Below are 23905 nucleotides of genomic sequence, written 5' to 3' on the forward strand. Positions count from 1 at the left end.
CTCTGTATATACATGAATGTGTATATACAGTGTATAATAGTGAGTTGGCATACATTTTGTCACACAGATAAATTAGGATTTTTTTTTTCTTTCGATTTTGGAGTGGAAAATGACCTGGACATGTTGTTGACCGGTTTGATGAGATTCACCTGTTTGTCCTGCATGTAGGAGTAGAAACAGTAAAATCATCTCAATAGAATATTCCTCCTATAGCTTCTCTCAAACACACAGACGAGTGAATGACTGTGCTTTCTCGGTTTGTTTGTAACACTTGTTGTCTGATGCAGCATCATCACCTCGCTGCACCCTGACGTTGATTTATAGTTTCATGATTTACTCCGATTAAGAATCAGACCAAATATACATTTGATTTGCCAGTAACAAAAAAAAACTGCATGAATAAACCTCCATTGTGGTTGTGAATGAGGTGTGTGTGTGATGTGAGTAATGATTGACAGAATAGGCGGAAGGTGGGCCGGACCCCGCCCTTGATTATTAACCCCTTTATGCCCAGACCCAGTGCTGTCATGTTGCTTAGCAACCCTCTGTGGTCCCGGTCAGCATCTCTGAATGACATGGACCGGACCGGACCGAGATCAAACGCTCAAAGCTTCCAGAGTCTGGGGACGACCTCAGCTTTTGTTGTTTCCTCTCTCTAAATACTCTTTCAACCCCAGAAGCAGTTTTCAGCTCAATATATGGTGATCTGTCTCCAAGTGCTGCTGCGATTGTAGAGAATGTAGCCAAAAGAGAAATAAACATTTTTGAAAATATTTGGCTACGTGCTTTCTTACCCTTATTTTTTGGACAGTTTCTTGTGATATTAGAGCTGTTCTTATTGTCTGCTCACAGGGACACAACAATTATGTTTAAAAGATATAGTATGGAGCAAAAAAAATAAAAATTAATGAAATATTTTAAAGCTGAGCACAAATAGAAAAATGTTCACTATAGAAATGCCCATGGCTTAAATTAATTGTGTATATATCTTTTAAAATGTATGATATAATTTGATATATGTTAAACAGCAATTCCTAATGGCCTTTAAATGCTCGTTTTATTTTTTTAAAAGTGTGATTTCCAGACCTGAAAAGGTCATGAAAATTTTTATGAATATACAGTTCTACCTAATATTCTAGCTTTACATAACTTGGAAAAAACTAATTGGCATTTGTGAATAAAAACCTATTTTAAAAACCCATAATCCTGTGAACGACTGGAGATAATGTAAATTCTCTGAAGAACATGTTTTTGAAAGATCCAGAATTATAGAATTTTAATGATTTTATTATTATATATTGTAACTTCTAGTTTCTGTAAATTAAGTTTTATAAAGAATAACCTTATATAGAAATATCTTCGCCTTCGAGTCTGAAAGGCTGAGAAACACAGAACTGTGATTCTATTTGCTATTCCATTTTACTTTTCTATATGTTCTACTGCTTTCTAGAACACTTGATTCTGATATGACCTTAAATGTCTGCTTCACATCGGCCTCCTGATCATCCTGATGGGTTTATTGTGTGATAATCTTCTAACTGTACACCAACCAGTCTAAATATGAACCGTTACTATCGAAAACCCCTTATCACTTGGCATTTAAAAGCAAGGAATTGCTACATAAAAATACATAAAAAATATACTCATGAATTACTACATTAGATTAAAAAGACACACAGTCCTAGTGTAAAATGGTTAGTTTATTGCTTGTGTATGTTTGAATACGAGATTCCTTGACAATCTTCAAACTGCACAAGCACACATTCAGCCCTGCAGCACATTTATAACTGTGTGGTTCCGTTCATCATGACAGCAGAGCCATCATACAGAGAGTGTGTGTGCACACGCGAGAGGGAAACAGAGGCCCAGAGCCCAGTCTGACCATGAGAAGAAGAGTTTAAAGAAATCAAAGCATTCGAAACGGTGCAAAGAATGAGAGGGAAATAAAGTCAGACATTAAATTGTAAAATCACATAGCAATTGGTCATATATGGAATGCTATACTAAGATTTTAAAGTTGATTACAGGATATACAGAAAGAAAAAGCACGAGTCGGAACAGATTCTGAAGAGCACACAAACCGCACATATGGTCTCTTGTTTAAATGTATTTTTTAATATTAGACGTCCATCCACACGCTCATTACTCTGATGCTGGCGTCTCTCAGAACCACGTTTATCTCTGTGTGTGTGTGTGTTTGCACACTGGAATAAATACAATAGAGACGTACAGAGGGACGCCCTCCGGCCCCGCTCGGACCATTAGGAGGACTCTGGGGCTGTCTGCGCATTCGTCTGCTTTAGGAGGGTCTCGGTGGCAACAGGCATCTCTGAGGTCATGTCTTTGACCGCAGGGTTGGACGTGGCATCTAGTTTGAGCGCTGGAGTATGCACCGATGCTAAGGAGACGGGCAAGATGTGGTCAGACGGTGCCAGGGAAGATGGCAGCGTCACCCCGGGCATGCTGGGAAGTGTGGAAGGGAGAATTGTGTGCATGGGCAGAGGAGAGATGCCAGGCAGGTTCAGAGGAGGAAGAGGAGGCAAACCTGTAGAGACAGACCAAATCAATATTCAGCAGAAATTCAGTGACAGAAACAGGTTGTTCACTGTGGCTAGTGCCTTTACACAGGGTTTATGCCGGATTTTTAAAACCAAATTTAAGACTTAAGATCTTTTTAGGACTGCACAAATACAACTGATACAGTAAGTCTATTCAGAACAGATCTCAAAATAAATCATGCATCTCAGATTCTTTTACTTGATTAAACAATAAACAAAAGGACTCAATACTGCTTTTTAGCAAAATGGGAACTGTAAGTTTAAAACAATTAAGATATGTTTTATTTAATATGTAATTTCATTGGTTTATTTGCCAACTTAATATTCAATCAATATCATCATTTGTCATTTCTTTATTTTTTTTTAATTTTTATTATGTCGGAAAAGTTTTAAAATTTTTGTTATTCTTGTACTTCAAATTTAAAATGATGAGAAAAAAGAAGTTATATTTGTTATATTTCAGTTTATTTTATTTTAAGAAATTTAAATGTTTACAATTTAAGGTTTTGTTATTAAGTTTTTGAATTCAATGCCAGATACAGTTTGTGTAACCTAGAAAAAAAAAAGCTTAATGCAGGACTTTTATATTATAAAGAAAACATAAAATTGTAAACAAACCCGAAATACAACAGTACTCTTATTTCTTTTTAATGTTTATGCTTTAGTAATTCCAGTTGCTTCAAAAATATGAGGGAGATAAAGGGCCCTATTTTAACAATCTAAACGCAAAGTGTAAAGCGCACGGCGCAGGTGCACTCAGGGCATGTCCAAATCCACTTTTGCTATTTTAACGACGGAGAAACGGTAGGCGCCCGGGCGCATGGTCTAAACAGCTTGTCCCCATTCTCTTAATGAGTAATGGGTGTTTTTTTGGGGCGTAACGTGTAATAAACCCAATCAAAGTCTCATCTTCCAATCCCTTTAAGAGCCAGACTGAAACTAGCAAACATACTTGCGTCGCAATGCGCCGGGTGTATGATAGGGCCCAAAGTGTGTGTTCTTACAATAATATACAACATAATATATAAACCATTAAGTAAACCATGTCATAATTAACAGTCGATCATAAGCAGTTGCTTGGTATAAATACATGGTAATGATTGCAAACTGCTCTGAAACGGCAAGCTTGTAGAACATGCATCAGCGTCGCACTTTCCTTTTGAATGTGCGGTGCTCATGTTAATGTACTTAATTTTCTTTTTAACTTCAATAAATAATCACACCACGATCACTGCTTTTCAGTCTCCAAACTTTAGACCTCTTAAAATTACAATGAATACTGTTATACCAATTAAGATATTTAATACTTTTTATGAGCTGAAATTGAATCAAACTGAATTTAAGACTTAAGGCCCTGTACGTTCCCTGTCTAAGTGGTCAGAATAAGCTATACTAGTTTTGGTGTGTGTACCTGCTGTTGTGGGAGGCAACCCACTGATTCCAGCTAAAGATACAGCACTCAGGTGAGGTAATGGTAGATTAAGGTTAGGGAGGTTAGGCAAGTTTGGCAGGGGAGGGAGGCCAGCCGGTAAGGACATCAAACCTGAAGGCACAAAAATCAAGATCATTTAGCCACATGAAATTGCTGAGATACATCTCTTCTAGTTAAACAAAAAACAGAGAAGGGCACATGTTCTTTACCTGGTACGGTGGTGGAGGGGTTGACAATGGGGAGGGGACCCAGCCCCGGGGTCACCTGAGTGGGCAGCAGGGGGACTGTAGGAACACCTGCCAGAAATAAAAATTATGAATTTTGCACTAATTATATTACCATTTATTATATAATGAATTATGCACAATGTATGAAAAATCTGAAGTACTAAATAAAAGCAGAAACAGTTCACCTGTGTGGAGCTCATTGGGTATTGAGGGCGGGGCAGAGCTGAGTGACAGGCCGGACAGACTGTCCTCAAGCCCAGTGGGAAAAGGCTGTGACACAGGGGGCGGAGTTACTGCAGACAGCTGAACCTAGACAAGACAACATGGAAGTCAAACGTCTGACCAAATACATCATTATACACCATGTGAAATACACACTAACCTCTGTGAAGCCGTCCTTCAGTGGGCTGGCTGGTTCACTGGGGGTGTGTCCAGGGAAGCTGATTCTCTTCCCTTCTTCGAAAGGTCGAGTAGGGATTCTGTGCAGGTAACCGTAGCCGATACCACAGCCAAGACTGAACAAAGAAGAATAATCATGTTGGACATACGTACAGAGACAGGAAGCAGAGAAAGCGAGAGAGTTTCACACACACACACACACACACACACACACACACACACACACACACACACACACACACACCTGCCCTCTCCACCCCAGGCACCGTTGGGCGTGATGACCACTTCTCTGCAGTTGTCCGTGTCAGTGTTGTAGACGTAGAGTTTCAGGCCTTTGCCCTCGTGGGTTTCTATCAATGAGAATAAGTCCTCTGACTGGAGAAAGAGCATAATGGAAAATCAGAGAGTTTTGGGCCAGTTGATGAAGCAGTCATTTGCCTTTTCAGGTTAGTGCTGCTGTGCCATTAAAATATTTACATAATGATTTAAACATTCTTTTTTTTATGCCTTGCAACTTAAAACGGTCATGAATTTAGAAAAACATTTTTACTTGAGCTTTTTTTATATGTAAGGTCATCGTACTAAGAGAATATCCTGTAAGTTTCAAAACCGAAAACATCCTTGTTATTGAAATAAAAGCTTTTATTGACACCAGGCCCAGCAAATGGCAGATCCTGGATTGTGTTTATAGATTAAACACAGCCTCCACAGAAGAATATCAATGCCTAATACTGTAGCTCCGCCCACTGATTCGTGCATGACATAGAAGGGAAATAACATGAGTGGCACTAAACCAGATCAAGGAACCAAGCAATAAAAATGCCGTTGAAGATTGCAAAATATTGTGCAGTGCCTGGTTGTGGAAGAAGAACAGAGTTGATGCATAACCTTCCTTCAGATTTAAATATTAGGAATGTATGGTTGAACTTTATTTTTAATTAAGTTTCAGCTCATGTGAGTAAAACATTAAGCGTTTGTTTGCTTCATATCACCGCAGATTCCTTCGTAAGCAAAACACAGGTCGATGCTGGATTTGCAGAGAGACTGAGATTAAAAGGCAATGCTGTGCATCTATATTGAGTCTGACAGGAATGGCACAGCACACTTATGTTAGTAAAAAATATTTGTTCTGTATCACTATAGCTTTGTTTGAGATCGCTCGATATGTGTACATGTCTAACCAAAGTCACAGAAGGCCCCAACTACAAAGGACGTAGTTCGCCAAACAGAAAATGTGTTTACTATGCAAAACTGTTATCCAATCATAGCAGAGGGTGTTTACTTCCAAGTCATTGCAACACACCCGTAAAAAAAGAGAGGTGGTCTCAAGTCAGCCTTAAAACCAGGGTTAAAAATGGCCTATTACTTACAGAATTTAATGTTTTTGAATGATAAACTATGCAAACGTTATAAGTTGACCTCAGATAAAATAATAAAAAAGCCAGTTCATGACCCCTTAAAATTTTTCTGTGATGTTCACTGCAAATTCTGCTGATTTGTCATTAAAATAATGTAATCTATCTCAAGCCCTAGCCCTGAGCCCGACCCCATCCTTTTTTTCCCCTTTTCCCTAAACAGCTTATACTACCGTTTCAGCTATTCAAATAGTTAAGTTCAGTATTTAATAGCAAAGTGATTACATTTCATTGCATTGCAGTCAATTTAATTAAAAATATATATATTATGATTGTTTATCATATCTATTTATATTTAATTGTATTTTTAAGTAACGACAAGCAGCCAGCGACAGTGAGCCTACTGTATGTTTAATTTAGCCTTCTCAAATTCTCACGACTTGCCTAAAATAAAATCTATAGATATAAAACAGTTCAAGCATATAACAATGTTCAAACGTTAAACCTAGATAAATGTGTGCTTTATCCAATAGTTTGTATGGATATGCTTTGCAGGACATGGTTCCAGCACGATCACTTGCATTTGTTTCAGTAGATACGCCGTAATTTTTACTCATAAAGGTAAGAGTAATCATCCGTAACGGCAAAGGGTCTACTTTTATTTGTGTGCACTCACAATATCAACAAAACGTTGTGCTTTTATAAAATAAAGAAAACATGCTTTCTGCCATTTCGTCTTTAACAGGAGTTCAAAAATGAACCAAAACTCAGTGAATACGTGCCTCACAAACATGATAAATATATCTATAGAAAGCTTTATATTACTACTTAATGAAATAAAACAAATAAAAAAAAAAAACTCATTATAATTATAATACATAAAGATGCACTTCTCTCCAAAGGCGCGTCTAATGAGAAGATGACGAGTCAGGATCGGCAACTTCATCTTTGCGACACAGACTCAAGAAACACTAGTTTATTAGTAAATTAGCATCTGAACTATGACGTGAAAATTGGCCCAAAGCCAGTCCAAGGGGTGAAATGCAGAGTTCTAGTGCTTTTGTCTTTTATATTAGTTTAATAAATATTTCAATTTAACTTTATTTTTAGTTAAGTTTTAGTAGTCTTAGTCTTTTTAAATTAAAACTAAGTTTTAGTTAACAATAACAATACTGGTAAAACTACAAAACAATCAGTTTGCACTGTATGCGGCCATGCTATAGCTGTATAATTCAAAGCTTATTTTTACTTTTGTGTCGTCCCATCAAGCTCTCACTGGATCTGCTCCTCAGCGATCAACTAGAAGAACATCTGTACTTCCTCAACAGACCACGAAAAAGCCATTAATTTGTTTTATGCAAAAAGGTGCACTCGTTCGAAACTGTCATGTTCATTCAAATAAATCTGCGTTCAATCTTTGCTGGCTTGCTGATCTGAGTTCAATGATGCAGGTAGTGATGATTCTCTCCGGCCAACCAGTGATCAGCAGGGTTTACATGTCACATTTTGGTAATAGTACCAGGTACAGTACACAATAGAAATGCCCCGAAAAGTGAGCCGTACTTTGCCGTACCATGCAGTGGTAAAGCGCCATTAGTTACTTTCTTTTCTTTTCTTATTTCCTTTTTTTTTTTAAGAATAATTTGTAAGGTATTATAATAATGTAATGCACTGCTAAAAATTACAATGTCTCCTCATCTTATTTATGGCTAAATTGTTCTTTTCTATGGAGTCTGAAGAACTAGCATTTATTTGCCAATCAAATCATTTTAATCTATATTTGAGCTGCATTCTTTCATTTTAATGATTTATCCAAAACCAAAAAAACTAAATGTACAAGAAATCTACAGTGCAGTTGTTACACTTCCATACATCAGTACACAATGATCAAGAAGTCTGAGAGTTGAGATGTGTGTGAGAGAAATGTACCTCGTTCATGACTGTGTCTGCTCCGATGATGTAATCCGTGTGTGGTCTTAAACCTGCTAATGCTGCTGGAGAATTTGGCTCCACATCCTACAAAACAGGCAAATTATGCGTGAAAAAAAAGTAAGTGAGGCTTGCATTCCATCTTACAGCTCGACCGACCGGTCTGTTTTAACAGAGCACGTTCTTGCTGAACACCTTGCTGAATTATGACTAATTAACCAAAAGTTGTTAATCAAAATGAGGTCAAAGCAAACATAATATTTTTCATAAAAAGCCACCCCACCCTTACAAAATATGCAGTGTAAATAACTCATGCCTGCAGCGTTCTCTGACTGCATTCATCACTTTAATTTACTCACCAAAACATGCCAGACGTTTTCATTGGCTCCCTCAAAGCTGCAAAAGCGGATGCTGACCCCCAGAAGACCCTGACCGCCCCACATGTTGCTGGGAGTAACGGTGGCTTCCCGCAGCTCCAGGGTTTTGCTGCTGTACACCAGCATCTTCACGGGTTTTTCAACACTAGCCTTCAGTACGTCTTTCAACGTGTCATTATCCTTGTTCTTGGGGGAAAAAGAATTAAAGCAAAAACAACAGTTATGGTTGATACATTTCTACTGTCAAACATCGTCTATAGCATATATATAGAACTGTATTTTTTTCAGACTATGTGTGGTCTAGGAGTACATTTATCAGTTTTTACAATTGCTTTAAAAGGGGTTCACCCAATCATATTTCAGACTCAGAACTGTCAGTTTTACTGTTAAGAGGCTCTAAAGCATCCGTGTGCACGTTCACATGTGTGTGTGTTCACTGCCGTGTTGAATGCAGAGCACATATTTCAAGTATTGGGCAACAAACCTACCAGTCTACTGTTGTTGATGGACACAATGAAGTCAAAGAATGGTTCAAGACCTGCTCTATGACCTGGGGAATTCTCCTGCACCTGCAAAACACAGAAAACACATTTAACATTCAAAAAGAAACAACCTTTTAACAAAAAAAGTTTAATAAATTACCTATTAAGAGCAAAAACAAACATTAAAATTGTCAAGGAAAAAAAACTAACCATGCATTACAAACCTGGCATATAAAAATATAAACTGGGATAGATCATGAAATAATCAACTTTGTAACAAGTAAATGTCACTTTTTATCAGATACTTGACAGAGATGCCAACCTTTAAAATAAGCATTCATGCATCTACGTTCCCAGATATTTAAATGGCATGCAGTTTATACACATTATATTTCCTTGTATAAATTGTAAACTGCATTAGTTTGGGTCAATCGGAGTTGTGTGAGGTTAAATAATAAACATTTGAATAGTAAAGCATCTTGACATGTAACGTTACTAAGCTTCTTCAATAACAATTTTAGGGGGGGGAAACACAAAACAAAAAAAACCTTGTACAGTACAATAAATTATGATGTGTGTTTTAAAAGGTATCAGTCTCTGCTTGTCAAATGATGGAAGACTCCCATGCGTGATCTTTACATTTAACAGCAGAGATTTTCATTTAGCCACATTAGCATTTAGGCCGCACTGACATCCTCGGCCTCTATTTGAACTGTGCGCCGCAAGAGACTCGCAATGTACCGCATGAGTGAAAGGGAGAGACCAAGAGAGCGGAAGCATCTTTAAAAACACACTCACTCTGAGAACGTGATAGCCCTCCGAACCACCACCTGGAATTTCCACGCTCTGTGATCCCCCCATGGTACCCGCTCTGTGTCCGCGGTGAGAATATTATCCGTTTCTTCTCCCACCAACCGGTTTCGCGGACAGAAGCGTCGAGTCTCCCAGGGATGCGCGCGACGGCGGCGAATGACGTGGCAGTGCAAGAAGGAGGGCTCGTGCTTATGTGGCGCACAGGTGAGACTGCAGCAAGGCCCTGGTCATGTTATGAATCAAACAAGCCTAGTTTATTTGTAATTCATACGTGTAATCCATGTGAACGATAGGATGCGACACTTTAGAAGACACGGTATGTCGAATTCGTGAATCATTCATGCGAGTCGGATCTTTTTGATGTGTCGTTTGAACGCTTCGTGCACAAACATATCTGAAAGATTCATTCACGAGCCGATTCGAACCATTTTTTGGGACACCCAGTGCCCTTCTCTTTCTGTGTTTGATTGTTTTTACATATACTATATATATATATATATATATATATATATATATATATATATATATATATATATATATATATATATATATATATATATATTAAATCTCCAAACATTAGATATAGAGGATAAAGGCAGGGAGTACTTGCTGACTTGATTACGTAGTATTAAAATTGTACAAAATGTCAACTTCTGCATAGATTTAGGGTTTCATGTTGTCCATTAGGGGCGTATATTGCCATGTAATTTAGTTAGGCTTCAACAAACAGCAGAGCGCCTCCTGGAGGAAGTCAAATGTGTGCAACATTATTCTGGTGATGTGCAAGTAAAAGTTAATACAGAAAGCAAGAAACTATAGACCACTAAAAGAAAAACGTGATAAAAGGAGTCATGTTAAATAGACTATAACTTACTAATAATTTACAACTGAACCTTTTTTTATCTCTATCATTTTTTCATTTACTTCTTTTGATCCCAACGTAGTATAAATGATAAAGAGGTACCTTGTACAGTATTTTGAACATATATATATGTGTGTGTGTGTGTGTTGAAAATGGTGAAGCTTCACTATTTCATTAGTCCATTAAGTATAAATGCAAATTTGGATTTAAAATATATATTTTCAAAAAATGGCCAAAAATAAATTGGTACATATTTTGAAATATATTTTATCAAATATACTTCTTGGCCTTTTTTTGTATATTATGAAATATATTTGAATAAATGCAGTCTTATGACATACATAGTGCCAAAGAGCAGCCGGTTAAAAATAAGAATGAAATAAAAGAAAACTCAAACAAACTGGGTGTGAAGTGCAAGTTTATTATATGCTTTAAAATAAAGGTGCAAGATTTTACATTTTAAAAAGATGACTAACCGAACATTCTTATACTTTAATAGCTTTAATTGTGCCGTGTACACATATTTATAACAGTTTACATATAATGTGATTGCAATTTTAAAGTGCCAACCTTTTCCGGGGAGACCAGATCGCCCTCATCACATTCAACATATACAGCCAAAAATTACAGCAAAAGAGGAAAAAGATAACTGTGCATTTGTCAAAAACACTTTGATCAAACAGAGAACATGAAATAAACATGTTCCGAAGACAAAAGCTGAATCTAAATACAACATATCAATGAACTTGTTATAAATCTTAATATGAACACAATCTTCCAACGTCCTGAGGACATTTCCAGCCTTCCAAGTTTGTGCTTTTATTGTTTTCTTTTGTTATTTCTTTTGTTATCTCTCTCTCTTGTTATTATTCATTCATTTATTTTATATGATGCTATAATTGCCTGAGTTGAATATCAGTAATCAGTAATATACATATGGTAACTAACTACTGCACCTTCAGAAAATTGGATTGCATTAACAGGTAACATTATAACACTAACACAGTGATTGCACAGAGTTAATGGCCTGAACAACAAATATATATATATAATATATTCATATTTACATGAATGTCTTAAGATTTATACTATTTTTTTTATGCTTGCTTATTTCAAAGGATATTGAGTATATTGTAAAATGGATGGCACCTGTTCTGTCTTTGGCTCACAAGTACACTACTGGACCCTGAACCGGTTTGATTATATATAACTTGTCTTAAAATACAAATGGACAATTGTTACAAATGAGAGAAATACCTTTGAGCACTGCTGGCTCACAATATAAATAAAGTCTTTGTATTTATATAAGTATTCTTCAAACTGAAAATTGAATGCTTATGTTTCACCTCACAAAGGTGTTGATTAAACACTTTACACGACCTACTACAAGGTTAGTTTAGGAAACACAACACTAAACTACAGATCAACCACTGGTGTACACACAGACCCCACTACTACACAGAAAGGGGTTCGAGCCTCATTAAAAGGGTGGCACGTCTTTGCTTGTCTTTATATTGTATTTACAAACTCAAGCACTGACTTTTACACCTGACCCCAATGGATTTAAACTGTTATAAGGTGACTGTGTAGCTATACAGGCTTCATAATCTGTAAGTTAAAAATCTAAGGACATAGAAAAAAAGGAGAGAACATATTGGACCACAATACAATGTCGAAACATATCCATTGAACGTGTAGACCGTGCGACCGTCCTGTGGAGATGCCTGAGCCTGGTTAGTGCTCTTACAGGTCGTGACCCAGCCTCTCGATCTCATCGATGAGGAAATCGATGTCGGACTTGGTGGCGGCGTGATTGGAGACGACCATTCGGAAGAAGTTGACCTTGTCTCCTTGTGGCTGGTATCCTACCATGGTTGTGCCGCACTCCATCATCATTGCTTTGATCTTCGGCGCCACCTGCAGGGGAGACGGTGTAATTTATGACACAGGTTGCAGTGATGTGAGAAACGGAGATCAGCTGAACTAATTTATTCGTAAAATGATTCGTTGTTTCAAAGCGCTGAAACACTGGAAGCACATGCTGACTCAAAACACTGTAAACTGAAAGAAAAGATGTGTATTTTTATTTATTATTTTACAAATAATTGCAAATGTTTTCATGAAAGTGTTATCTATTCTATAAATAATTTTTAAAATAAAGGTTTCGGAATCGATGGTTTCATGAAGAACCTTTAACATCCAAAATTTTCTTCACACTAAAAAAAATAAAATAAAAAAAAAGTTAATTTAAAGGTACAGTTGACCCAAAAATGAAAAATTATCTGAAGCTAAAATTATCTGAATGATTTCCTTACCCTTCAGGCTATTCAAGATGTGGATGAGTTTGTTTCTTCATCTGCAACCCCTCCAGTGAATGGGTGCCGTCACAATGAGAGTCCAAACAGCTAATTAAACATCCACAAGCAATCCACACAACCCCAGTCCATTAATTAATGTCTTATTTTAACTTTAAACAGCTACATATTTCTCTCCTGATTCAGAAAAAAAAGTACTTTTTCACTGGAGGAAACGTTATTATGGATTATGCTAGTATTTTAGACAGAAGCAATGTCTCAGTGCTGGATTTGTTTCTTTCAAACATGCAGATTTTAACTTCACAAGACATTAACTGATGGACTGGGATGGTGTGGATTACTTGTGGATTATTGTGATATTTTTATCAGGTGTTTGGACTCTCATTTTGATGGCACCCATTCACTGTAGAGGATCCATTGATGAGCAAGTGATGCAATGATACATTTCTCCAAATCTGTTCAAAGAAACAAATTCTACATCTTGAATATGGCTGAGTAAATTTAACATTTTTGTTTGAATTATTCTTTTAAGAATTTAGTTTGTTTTGAGTTTAAAGATTCTTTGGTGAACCCAAAATGGTTCTTCTATGGAAAACCCTCTTTTGGAAACTTTATTTTTAAGAGTACAGCGCCGAATCCTTGGAATTAAAAAAAAAAAGTATGACGCAATGAAGCCTCATCTGCTGAAATTACATGACTTTTTGATAAAAGAAGAAAACAAAAGATTATTTTCTATCACTACTAGTTTGTGCTTGTTAGTCTCATATTTTGATAATTGAAATAAGATGAAGCACCCTGTGTAGTTTCTCCCTTCGTTCGTCTCCATCTGGCATGCCACGCAAACTTGGTGGAATATACCAGAAGCAAACATTTGTGTGCTGGGGCTGCAGAGAACAAAAGACAGTCATTACATTCAGTGTTAGGTAAGCAGTTCTTTCAATCTATATGTAAATATGTGTGTGCCAGATACAAACCTGCCCCTCGAAGACCATTTCATATCCCACACGGTTCTTGATTTTATTGTAGAGATATTCAGAAATCTCTAGACATCTGTCAATGTGCTGCTCAAACCCAGTTGTGCCCTGCATAGATAAAATTCCCCAGTCAAAATCAAAATGTGTATTTCTCTGCAAAGTAGGCCTACTCATTGCTATTGCCATATAATCGTCTTTATTTTAAAATTGGGATATATAGAACATAAATACCACTTTACCTGCATACCTACTGAACAGTATACTCAGGATATATATATATATATATATATATATATATATATATATATATATATATATATATATATATATATATATATATATAAAGAAATAAACGGTATAGCAAACCCTGGCTGTGTGATTGTTAATATTGTTGCAAAAATGTAAACCATTATGCAAATATTATATCAAACTTTTTTTGAATATATACAGAACACTCACATAAAGCAACATATAGAGCAAATCCCACAAACCTCATTTCTTTGTGATTATATTATCACCCAGATCTTTATATAAAGTTTTATTTTATTTATTTATTTTACTCCATACATACAGTATATATATATATTTATTTATTCATTTAAATATGCAAAATCATGCTTGATTGTTTATTGTCACAATATATGAATTATATTATTGCCCAGCTCTAATCTGCTAAATGCAACTATAAAGGTATGAAGATATTAAGATACATCATTATGATTTTCTGTGCAGCTGGTTTTGAAGCAGTGTCTAATATAAAAAAAAAACATTTTATAAATTAATTTGACATGACATTACATAACTGCAGCTGTTGTGACCCACCTTGGCCTTCCACATGAGCCAGAATTTGAAGATGTCTACATGTCTGCCACACTGGATGGCCTTGTCGCCGGTGTCGTAGGTCACATCGTACTGTTTGTCTGGTTGGAAGAGGTATCCAGCGCACAAGGAGTTGCAGCCCTGCAGAATGCCCTAAAAACAGAGACACAGCTCCTGTATACCTAAACTCTAAATGTATTTGAATTCCCTTGATCTACATGTATTCATTCAACAAACTTATCCAAATTAAGTTAGGTGTGTAATTGCATACCCAAGTTTTTTGTTTAGGCTTAAACACTGTACACTTGTAGACTTGATCATGTACAGTACATTCACATACACCTTCAACATTTCACACATTATCACAGTTTATTTGCTATAGTTTAGAAAATGGTAATAAAAAGAGTTAAATTGTGCACTGGTTTGGGGTCTGTTTTTTATGTTTTTGAAAGAAGTCTCTTCTGTTCACCAAGGCTGCATTTGGTCTATACAATAAAAACAGTAATATTGTGAAATATTATTACAATTTGAAAAAAATAAAATTGTTTTCTATTTGAATATATTGTAAAATATAATTTATTCCTTTGATGCAATGCTCAATTTTCAGCATCATTACTCCAGTCTGCAGTGTCACAAATTTTCAGAAATCATTCTAATATGATGATTTCCTGCCCAAGAAACATTTCTAATTATTATCGATTTTAAAAACAGTTATCCTACTTAATATTTTGTGGAAACTGATTTTCACTATTCTTTGATGAATAGAAAGTTCAAAAGAACAGCACTGATTTAAAATAGGAATTTTCTGTAAAATTCTAAACGTTTATACTGTCACTTTTGATCAATTTAATGTGTCCTTGCTGAATATAAATATTAATTTCCAGGCTTTTTTTTCTATATTTTTTAAAATATAGGCTTTTCCAAGGCAAATGTTAATGCCAGATGTAAATGGGACCCTGATGTGTAATAAATCCTGACTGTTTCCTGTCTCACCTTCTCTCTGACCAGGATGGCTGAACACTGCAGTGGTACACCCATCATCTTATGAGGGTTCCATGTGACTGAGTTTGCTCTGAAACAAACAGACATGTGAGTTTTCAGGGCACACTGCACAAATAAACAGTCATCTGGTGTGATTTTTACATACCTCTCAATGCCGCTTAGCTTGTGTCTGTGTTTCCTGGACATCAGCAGTCCTCCGCCCCATGCACCCTGGAGATATACAAACACCACTGAGCGACTGATTTAAGGTTTTAATTTATTTATTCAATAGCCAATTTATTAAATTGATCTAGTTACAATTTCAGCTAATTCTGAAAGCACTCATTGGAAATGCATGTATATGTTTGAGTCAAGCTTACATCCACATGTAACCACAGGTTGTACTTTTCACAGATGTCTGCAATGTCATTGATGGGATCGAATGCTCCATATACTGTGGAACCAGCCGTTGCGTTCACAAACAGTGGCACATAACCCTAAAATAAACATTTAAAATCACATCCACTGTTGATAGTACATGGCCTAAAGATAGTGCCCTAACAGCACAGTGCCACTTAATTAACAGAGAGGCTTAGTACTTTAAGGTCAAATCACCCATCAGCTTGAGAATTCCTGCTTCATATCGATCCACTGAACTCTTCAGGCACTGAGGTTAAATACTCTCACTCGCTTGTCTTAGCAACAGTGAGTCTGAGCATCTGCTTACCTTCTGTTTCACATCAATGATCTTGGCCTCTAAGTCAGCAGGTATGACACGCCCCCTAAAACAAGACAGCCAATGAGGTGCAAGTGGGAGGGACTCTAGCAAATAAAACATGAGCTTTGAAAGAACATAATGGTTAATAGCTAAAAAAAAAAAAAAGATACCTCTCATCTGTCTTCAGAAGAATTACGTTTTCTTTGCCAAATCCCAGTACTGCTCCTGCCTTTTTGATTGAATAATGACTCTGTAAAAAAAAAAAAAAAAAAAAAAAAAAAAAAAATGCAAACATGAGCCAGATGTTTTCTGATAAATCTGTGAGTTTGCAGATTTTATGAAAGAAAAAAAAAAAAAACGTATTCAGCTTATTTTGTAGTTATTTGACAGTCCTTTTACAGCCCCAAAAACTTTTACTGCTTTTGCTATTTTGTTAATTGCATCAAAGCTGGAAAATAAATATCAATTATAATATAGAACATCAAGTATATTTTTGAGCTCAGTATGAAATTAGGTAATATTAGACAGTCTTTGCAAATCAGCAGACATGCAGGGCTGTGTAACATATGACCTCTAGAGGGAGACAAATCCTCTGCTTAACTGCAGTGAAAGTGAGTACTTACATATTCAGAAGTGAAAAGCACGAGTCGAGGTGCTGCAGACATGCCTTTGGTTTTGACTTCAGGGAAATACTTGTACCTCGCAACCATCACACTATACATGTTTGATATGGCACCACCTGTGAACAGATTCATCACATTACAGCACCAAAATGAAATGTGTTAAAGAATAGGCTTTATGGGGTATAGTTCATTCAACAACATAATATGTAATTTCCTAATCCCCTAATTACACTAAAAAAAGGAAGATGAAGAACCATGAAGAACCTTTCCATTGCACAAAAGGTTCTTTGTTGCACAGAAAGTTTCTTTACAGCAAAGAAGGGTTCATTAGGTTCTTTGATTAATTGGATGCATTTATTCCCTGTATTACACATCTTTGTCATTTTTCATTTCAAGTACTGGTGGTTTTGATTTTGTCTGAATGGCATGCTGTCCTAACACTAACTAGTCAGAGCTCACGTACCACCCAAAATACTGCCATAACCAATCAGAAAAAGAGAAATATTTAAAGTTATCATCGAGTACTTAGACTTAACAGTGGTCATGAAACTAATGATTGGTGACTTTAAAAAATGATCAATCATTGCTGTCAAGTCTGAGTCCTCTAGTACTTGTGCACTTCCCGATTAAACACATAAACACGGTATTGAGGTATGATGTATGCATTGATGTATACTGTGAATGCAATAAACATTTTAATCATACATCTAATAACCTCTTATTACTTGTGGATTTTCTTTTTTTATTACTTAATGAACAATCCTATTAAAGAAAATTTTGCTATAGTATGATAAATGTAAGTATATTAATCTGGAAGAAATGGAGACATAAAGAACCTATTCATCAGTGGATCTTCGAAGAACCTTTAAAAAGGGTTCTTTGTAGTACCAGAAAAGGTGCTCTATGGCACCAAGAAAAACACCGGTTCTTTAAAGAATCTTTCACAAAATGGTTCTTTAGGGAACCATTTTTGTTTCTTTTATGAGTGTATTTCATATTTATTATGTCTTTTGGATCAAGTTTTTAATGGTAGCTAATATTAGGTCTACATCTATCGGGTGTTATGGATCAGTTTACCTGGTGAGAAGAGTCCATCGCCATCACCATTAGACCAGCCAATGATCTCTCTCATCTTCTTGAGGGTCAGCTGCTCCATCAGAACAAACACAGGAGCGATTTCATATGTGAACCTGAGCAACACACAGGAAAACTGTGTTTAGGCACATGCACACTAAAAAAAGGTGAAGAAACATTTTTTCAATTAGAATTTTTTTTTTGTAAATATGTGACCCTGGAGCACAAAACCAGTCTTAAGTAAATGGGGTATACTTGTAGCATTGGTTAAAAAAAAAAAAAAAAAAAAAAAACACTGTAAAAATTATCTATTTCTCTTTTTTGACAAATTTCATCATATTAAGTATAGATCATGTTTCATGAAAATATTTCGTAAATGTCCTGCCACAAGTCAAATTTATTTTTGATTAGTAATATGCATTGCTAAGAACTTAATTTGGACAACTTTAAAGGTGATTTTCTCAGTATTTAGATTTTTTTTTTTTTTTTTTTTTTGCTTCCTCAGATTCCAGATTTTCATCTTGGCCAGATATTGTACCCTAACTAACCATACATCAATGGAAAGATTATTTATTCGGCTTATGATTGGTATGATTTTGATTGGTTGCAGAAACGGCAAGTAGCCTAACACGCGAAATTTTGAAATAGAAATTTTGAAAATGAAATGACATTTTCGTGTAAAACTTACTTCCAGAAATTTGTTTTATTGACAGCATTGAAAATGTATCTTTTAAAAAAAAATTTTACCTAGGATCTAACAATCCAATAATAGTGTTTAACAGAAATTGCACTTTTAGCAACAATTATGAAAGCTATTTTTTTAATGATTATAAATCCTTATTTTTTTTTCAAGTGGTGATTCCTAACAGCAGCATTAACGCATTTCAAGAAATACAATATAATACATAATATTTTTTTGAAAATTGATTTGGCATGGTTAATGCGTTCGTAATATTTATGTTCCACTTTTGCAAATTGTCAAAATCTGGCAACAGCTGCTTCAGAGAATCCTACTGTTCCTTCCATCAGAGATAGAGCCTACATTCTGTCCCTCTCGGTTGCTTTGGATAGCGTTAATTAAAAGACGGCTGTGATAGACGAGATAAGGGCTCATTTCAGGCTGTTCTGATGAAGGGAGGCAGTACTCTGATGGCTATCTGTTCGTCTAACTGAGGAGTTCAGCCTGAGTGGACAGACAGCGCGCAAATGAGGGGACGGCTGCGCGCGCGAGATAAGACCGCGCTTCAGCACAAATCCGTCTCATTCACAGAAAGGACGGACGAAAGAGGATAAGTGTGTGATGGAACACAACTAGGACACGGAACAGGCACGGGCAGACTCATTGTTCAGCTCCGTCTCAAAAAGGAACAAAGATTTAAGACTTAAGACAGTAAAATAACAGGACTATAACACGTGTTGGATTTGACAAATTGTATTTTCATGTACAAAGGAGAAGAAACTAACAAGAGATTGAATACAATGCATATTGGTGCTGTTTATACATTCATTATGAAATTAAAAATGCATTGTGTGATATACATTTGCATAACAAAATCATAATCATATAAACACAACACATAGGTCAAGTGAACCAATGAAATGTCTGTCTGTCTGTCTGTCTGTCTGTCTGTCTATCTATCTATCTATCTATCTATCTATCTATCTATCTATCTATCTATCTATCTATCTGATAGATCTATCTATCTATTGTCTCTATCTGATTAGACTGCAACAATTATTTTTGTCTTGTTTTCCATCATAAAAAAATATGGGGTGAGAAAATTTACTTGTTTTTTCTTTGAATTAAGTTCAGATTTGCAGAAGATGTTTTTCTTATTCTATATTATTCTCAAGTGGATGTATTAAAATGTACTGGATAACATCATTTTTTTCTTCGGTGTAATACATCATGTATGTGTAGGAGTAAATATTGTGCAAAGTATTTTTAAATCTTATTTACTATATTATTCGTTAATTTTTTCAGCATTATATTGCCCTATCAACATCTGCATCAAACATTGAAAATCATTTGTCATTTGGCTCTACTAGTAACTGCCCTAAAATCTTAGTAACCACTTATCAACACCTTAAAAACACACTCAACTCTTCTTGTCTTTTATGTGAAACTATTTTGAGGGTGAAAGGGTTGTTCTGTGTGTGTGTGTGTGTGTGTGTGTGTGTGTGTGTGTGTGTGTGTGTGTGTGTCAGTCCATTAGCTGCCAGTCAGTGTGTGTCACTGCTGATGAGAACAATAGGTCTAAATTAGTCACGGTGAATAATAACTGAATAATCAGCATTTGCATTCCGTGCATTCGCTGAATCACAGACACGAGGACACTGCCCTTTCTCTACCCACAAAGCCCTTTCTAAAGCATTTCTGTGTGTGTGTGAAGGTAGCAGCAGAACAGCAGAAGTGACACTCACTATCAGCAGTGAAGAAATGAAATGTTTTCAAACATTGCAGGTGAAATCCTTCAAAATGGGGCAGAGAGCAGTGGGAAGCCGACAGAACAGCTTTATCCCTGGAGCAAGAAGAGGGCATAATGTGGGAGCGATGGAGAAACATTTATACTGAGATTCTGAAAATGCTTCAGTGTGAGAGTGAAGCACTAATCAACATCCTCCTCCCAGAGGGACTCCCACACTCTCATCTACTCAACTAACACACCTCTGCCATTAGTGTACAAGAGCCATCCTGGCTCCATCTGCATTCAGATAAAAATATACTGCTTTTTAACCTCATATTGGTGCTTTACAGGAATGAGATCTAAAGAAAGGACAAAATTTAAGGTTTAATACAGAAAAACCAGCCAACATGCATTGAACACCTCTTGACTTCTCAAATGTCAGCAGCACTTGTGGATGTTTTTTATTTCTACTGTTGTAATAAATCATATAAAGCAAATGTCATGAAGTAGAAAAAGAAAATGTTACAAGCTGTTCCGGAAACCTTGGTGTCTACTGCTTGTGTCACATGAAAAGTGTGAGGACTGTGTGCATCAAACAAATGCAAAAAAAAAAAAAAAAAAAAAAAAAACATGACACATGGCAGAAGCACTGATCTATATAATAAATATAATATTATACATCTATAATCTATATAGAGAGGTCAGTGAGCAGAAAGCATATGGTGTAAAGTTAATCACTCAGTTTTCATGATTTACTTTGAAATGAAAAACATTTAGTTGTGCTAATATGTATGAGTAAGTGATTAATTGAAAAAAGTGAAAAGTTATCTTAGTCTATTAGCAAAATCATGGTTAAACCCGTTTTGTTCAGTTTGGCTAAAAGTAAACAGCACTCCCCATAGAAAAAAAGAGACAATTTATATAAATAGTATTTCTGCTTGACAAGTAACATTTCACTAAATTTTTAATAACAAATATTTTATTTTGAACAAATTAAAAATGTTAACCAAACCATATACATCATTTGAGAAAAAACTGAGATTTGTTTGTAACAACTTAGAATTGGTCGAAAGCAGATTTTTTTTCAGTGTAGAAAATAAATATATATATTTTATATCATTTTCAATTCAGATGTTGTTATTGGGGTCTTTTGTTTATAATTTCATGCTGCGCCATGAATGCACCTGACTCTGAGGTATGAAATTCCTACATGTCCTTGAAGGCAGCATCACATTTGACACTGCTTTAGATTTTGTCCAAAACTGGGATATACTAGACCTAGAGAAACAAATCATCTGTTGGAACAGATTTTATGTCGAGAATGCACTCCTTAAAATACGCCATATGTAAATAGTTAATTGTGGAACTGACCCTATGAATATTTCATGTAGAACTCTGATTTTAAGGACTTTAATAAAAAAAAAGAAACTTTTTCTCTTCATTTGGTGATATTAGTTAGATTGAGAGGATATTAATCAAAGAAATTTCCTATTTTCAAAACCCACTGTTCATAGTTATGGTTATTAAAGAAGGCTTTCATCCTAACTGACTTATATTACAGGAAGCTCTCTATTTATATTAAGAAAGACAACCTCAATTAATTGCTTAGTCCTCTGAGATCAAAATGGCCTGCGGGAGTAAAATGCGATGGCCAGACTGCTCGGCCCGCAGGGACAGGCTCTCGGACTGGCTGGTCCCAGCTGGCACGCCAACAGTCACATGCAATCAATGGGCTGTTAAATAGATTTGGAACAAGTCCATTCTGTGCTTTAGTGCTGTAATAAAAAGGCCAGTTTTCACGAGGGGAAGTTATAACTAGTAAAAAAAATTGAGGCAAACATTCAATTGCACAAATGCTTGTTCTTTCTGGTAATAATTTGGGTGAATTTTAAAGGAACACAGTAAAACAACAACAACAATGCTTTGTAAAAAATGTCACCCTGCAGCCCAAGACTGGTGGGCCACTGAAGCTAAGCAGGGTTGAGCCTGGTCAGTACCTGGATGGGAGACCTTCTGAGAAAACTAGGTTGCCTTTGGAAAAGGTGTTAGTGAGGCCAGGAGGGGGTGCTCACCCTGTTGTCTCTGTGGGTCCTAACGGCCCAGTGTAGGAAACAAAAATATTCAATGTGTCTTTGCAATCTATAGGCCTACTATCGTTTCTTTGCAAACCGCATGAGCAACTAATCAGACAGAAATGTCCAATAGAAAAGCTCCGTTCAATTTACTCTTTATAACAACAGTAAAATGTGTAACTCTCTGGGCTGATCAATATGCAATCTCACAGGCCTGGAGGGCAGTGGGGTGGTTACAGCATTCAGACACATCACTCGATACAGCCTTGCCAAAGACAGCACCTCCAGCCATAGCGTTCAAACATAGCCTTTCCATAACCTCAGAGCAATGGAAATACTTATATATGTAACACAGACAACATGTTGTTATTGCCAAATGACCCCAGCGAGAGGAGAGGAGAGGAGAGGAGAGGAGAGGAGAGGAGAGGAGAGGAAGAGAAAGTGGAAGAGGAGAGGAGAGGAGAGGAGAGGAGAGGAGAGAAAAGGAGATGAGAGGAGAGGAGAGGAGAGGAGAGGAGAGGAGAGGAGAGGAGAGGAGAGGAGAGGAGAGGAGAGGAGGGGAGAGGAATAGGAGGAAGAGGAGAGGAGAGGAGAGGAGAGGAGAGGAGAGGAGAGGAGAGGAGAGGAGGGGAGGGGAGGGGAGGGGAGAGGAGAGGAGAGGAGAGGAGAGGAGAGGAGGGGAGGGGAGGGGAGGGGAGGGAGGGAGAGGAGAGGAGAGGAGAGGAGAGGAGAGGAGAGGAGAGGAGGGGAGGGGAGAGGAGGGAGGGGAGGGGAGGGGAGGGGAGGGGAGGGGAGAGGAGGGGAGGGGAGGGGAGGGGAGGGGAGGGGAGGGAGGGGAGGGGAGAGGAGAGGAGAGGAGAGGAGAGGAGAGGAGAGGAGAGGAGAGGAGAGGAGAGGAGAGGAGAGGAGAGGAGAGGAGAGGAGAGGAGAGGAGAGGAGAGGAAGAGGAAGAAGAAGAAGAGGAGAGGAGAGGAGAGGAGAGGAGAGGAGAGGAGAGGAGAGGAGAGGAGAGGAGAGGATAGGAGAGGAGGGGAGGGGAGGGGAGAGGAGAGGAGAGGAGAGGAGAGGAGAGGAAGAGGAAGAAGAAGAAGAGGAGAGGAGAGGAGAGGAGAGGAAGAGGAAGAGGAAGAGGAGGGGAGAGGAGATTAGATGAGATGAGATGAGATGAGAGAAGATGTTTGGAGAGGAGAGGAGATGAGAGGAGAAGGGGAAGAGGAAGAGGAGTACAGGAGAGGAGAGGATATGAGAAGAAGAGGAAGAGGAGAGGAGAGGACAGGAGAGGAGAGGAGAGGAGAGGAGAAGGGGAAGAGGAAGAGGAGTACAGGAGAGGAGAGGATATGAGAAGAAGAGGAAGAGGAGAGGAGAGGAGAGGAGAGGAGAGGAGAGGAGAGGAGAGGAGAGGAGAGGAGAGGAGAGGAGAGGAGAGGAAGAGGAAGAGGAAGAGGAGAGGACAGGAGTGGACAGGAGAGGAGATAAAAGGAGATGAG

The 23905-nt window shown here is 37.1% G+C and overlaps 2 protein-coding genes across 7 annotated transcripts in view; both read right to left on the minus strand.

The window, feature by feature from the left end:
* Positions 1-1679: 1679 nt before the first annotated feature.
* Positions 1680-9932, minus strand: LOC113050965 (Golgi reassembly-stacking protein 2). Its single transcript, XM_026214473.1, has 10 exons — positions 9558-9932; positions 8766-8846; positions 8260-8463; positions 7901-7987; positions 4861-4991; positions 4600-4732; positions 4403-4526; positions 4200-4286; positions 3970-4101; positions 1680-2545 (listed from the first exon to the last, which is right to left on the minus strand). The coding sequence occupies exons 1-10, from the start codon at positions 9618-9620 to the stop codon at positions 2262-2264; spliced, it is 1326 nt and encodes a 441-aa protein (XP_026070258.1). The 5' UTR covers positions 9621-9932; the 3' UTR covers positions 1680-2261.
* A 2245-nt stretch (positions 9933-12177) lies between these two features.
* LOC113050966 (glutamate decarboxylase 1-like) overlaps positions 12178-23905 on the minus strand; it is a 28480-nt gene continuing 16752 nt past the window's right edge. For all 6 annotated transcript variants that reach the window (XM_026214474.1, XM_026214475.1, XM_026214480.1 and 3 more), the window contains 11 exons: positions 17942-18054; positions 16865-16980; positions 16412-16491; positions 16251-16305; positions 15904-16020; positions 15690-15754; positions 15536-15614; positions 14546-14695; positions 13724-13831; positions 13544-13633; positions 12178-12351 (listed from right to left, as the gene is read on the minus strand). In XM_026214474.1, coding sequence (XP_026070259.1) covers positions 12178-12351; positions 13544-13633; positions 13724-13831; positions 14546-14695; positions 15536-15614; positions 15690-15754; positions 15904-16020; positions 16251-16305; positions 16412-16491; positions 16865-16980; positions 17942-18054 — 1147 coding nt within the window. The remainder of the gene's footprint in view (positions 12352-13543; positions 13634-13723; positions 13832-14545; positions 14696-15535; positions 15615-15689; positions 15755-15903; positions 16021-16250; positions 16306-16411; positions 16492-16864; positions 16981-17941; positions 18055-23905) is intronic.

This window comes from Carassius auratus, chromosome 31 (genome assembly GCF_003368295.1).
Source record: "Carassius auratus strain Wakin chromosome 31, ASM336829v1, whole genome shotgun sequence".
Lineage (NCBI taxonomy): Eukaryota > Metazoa > Chordata > Actinopteri > Cypriniformes > Cyprinidae > Carassius > Carassius auratus.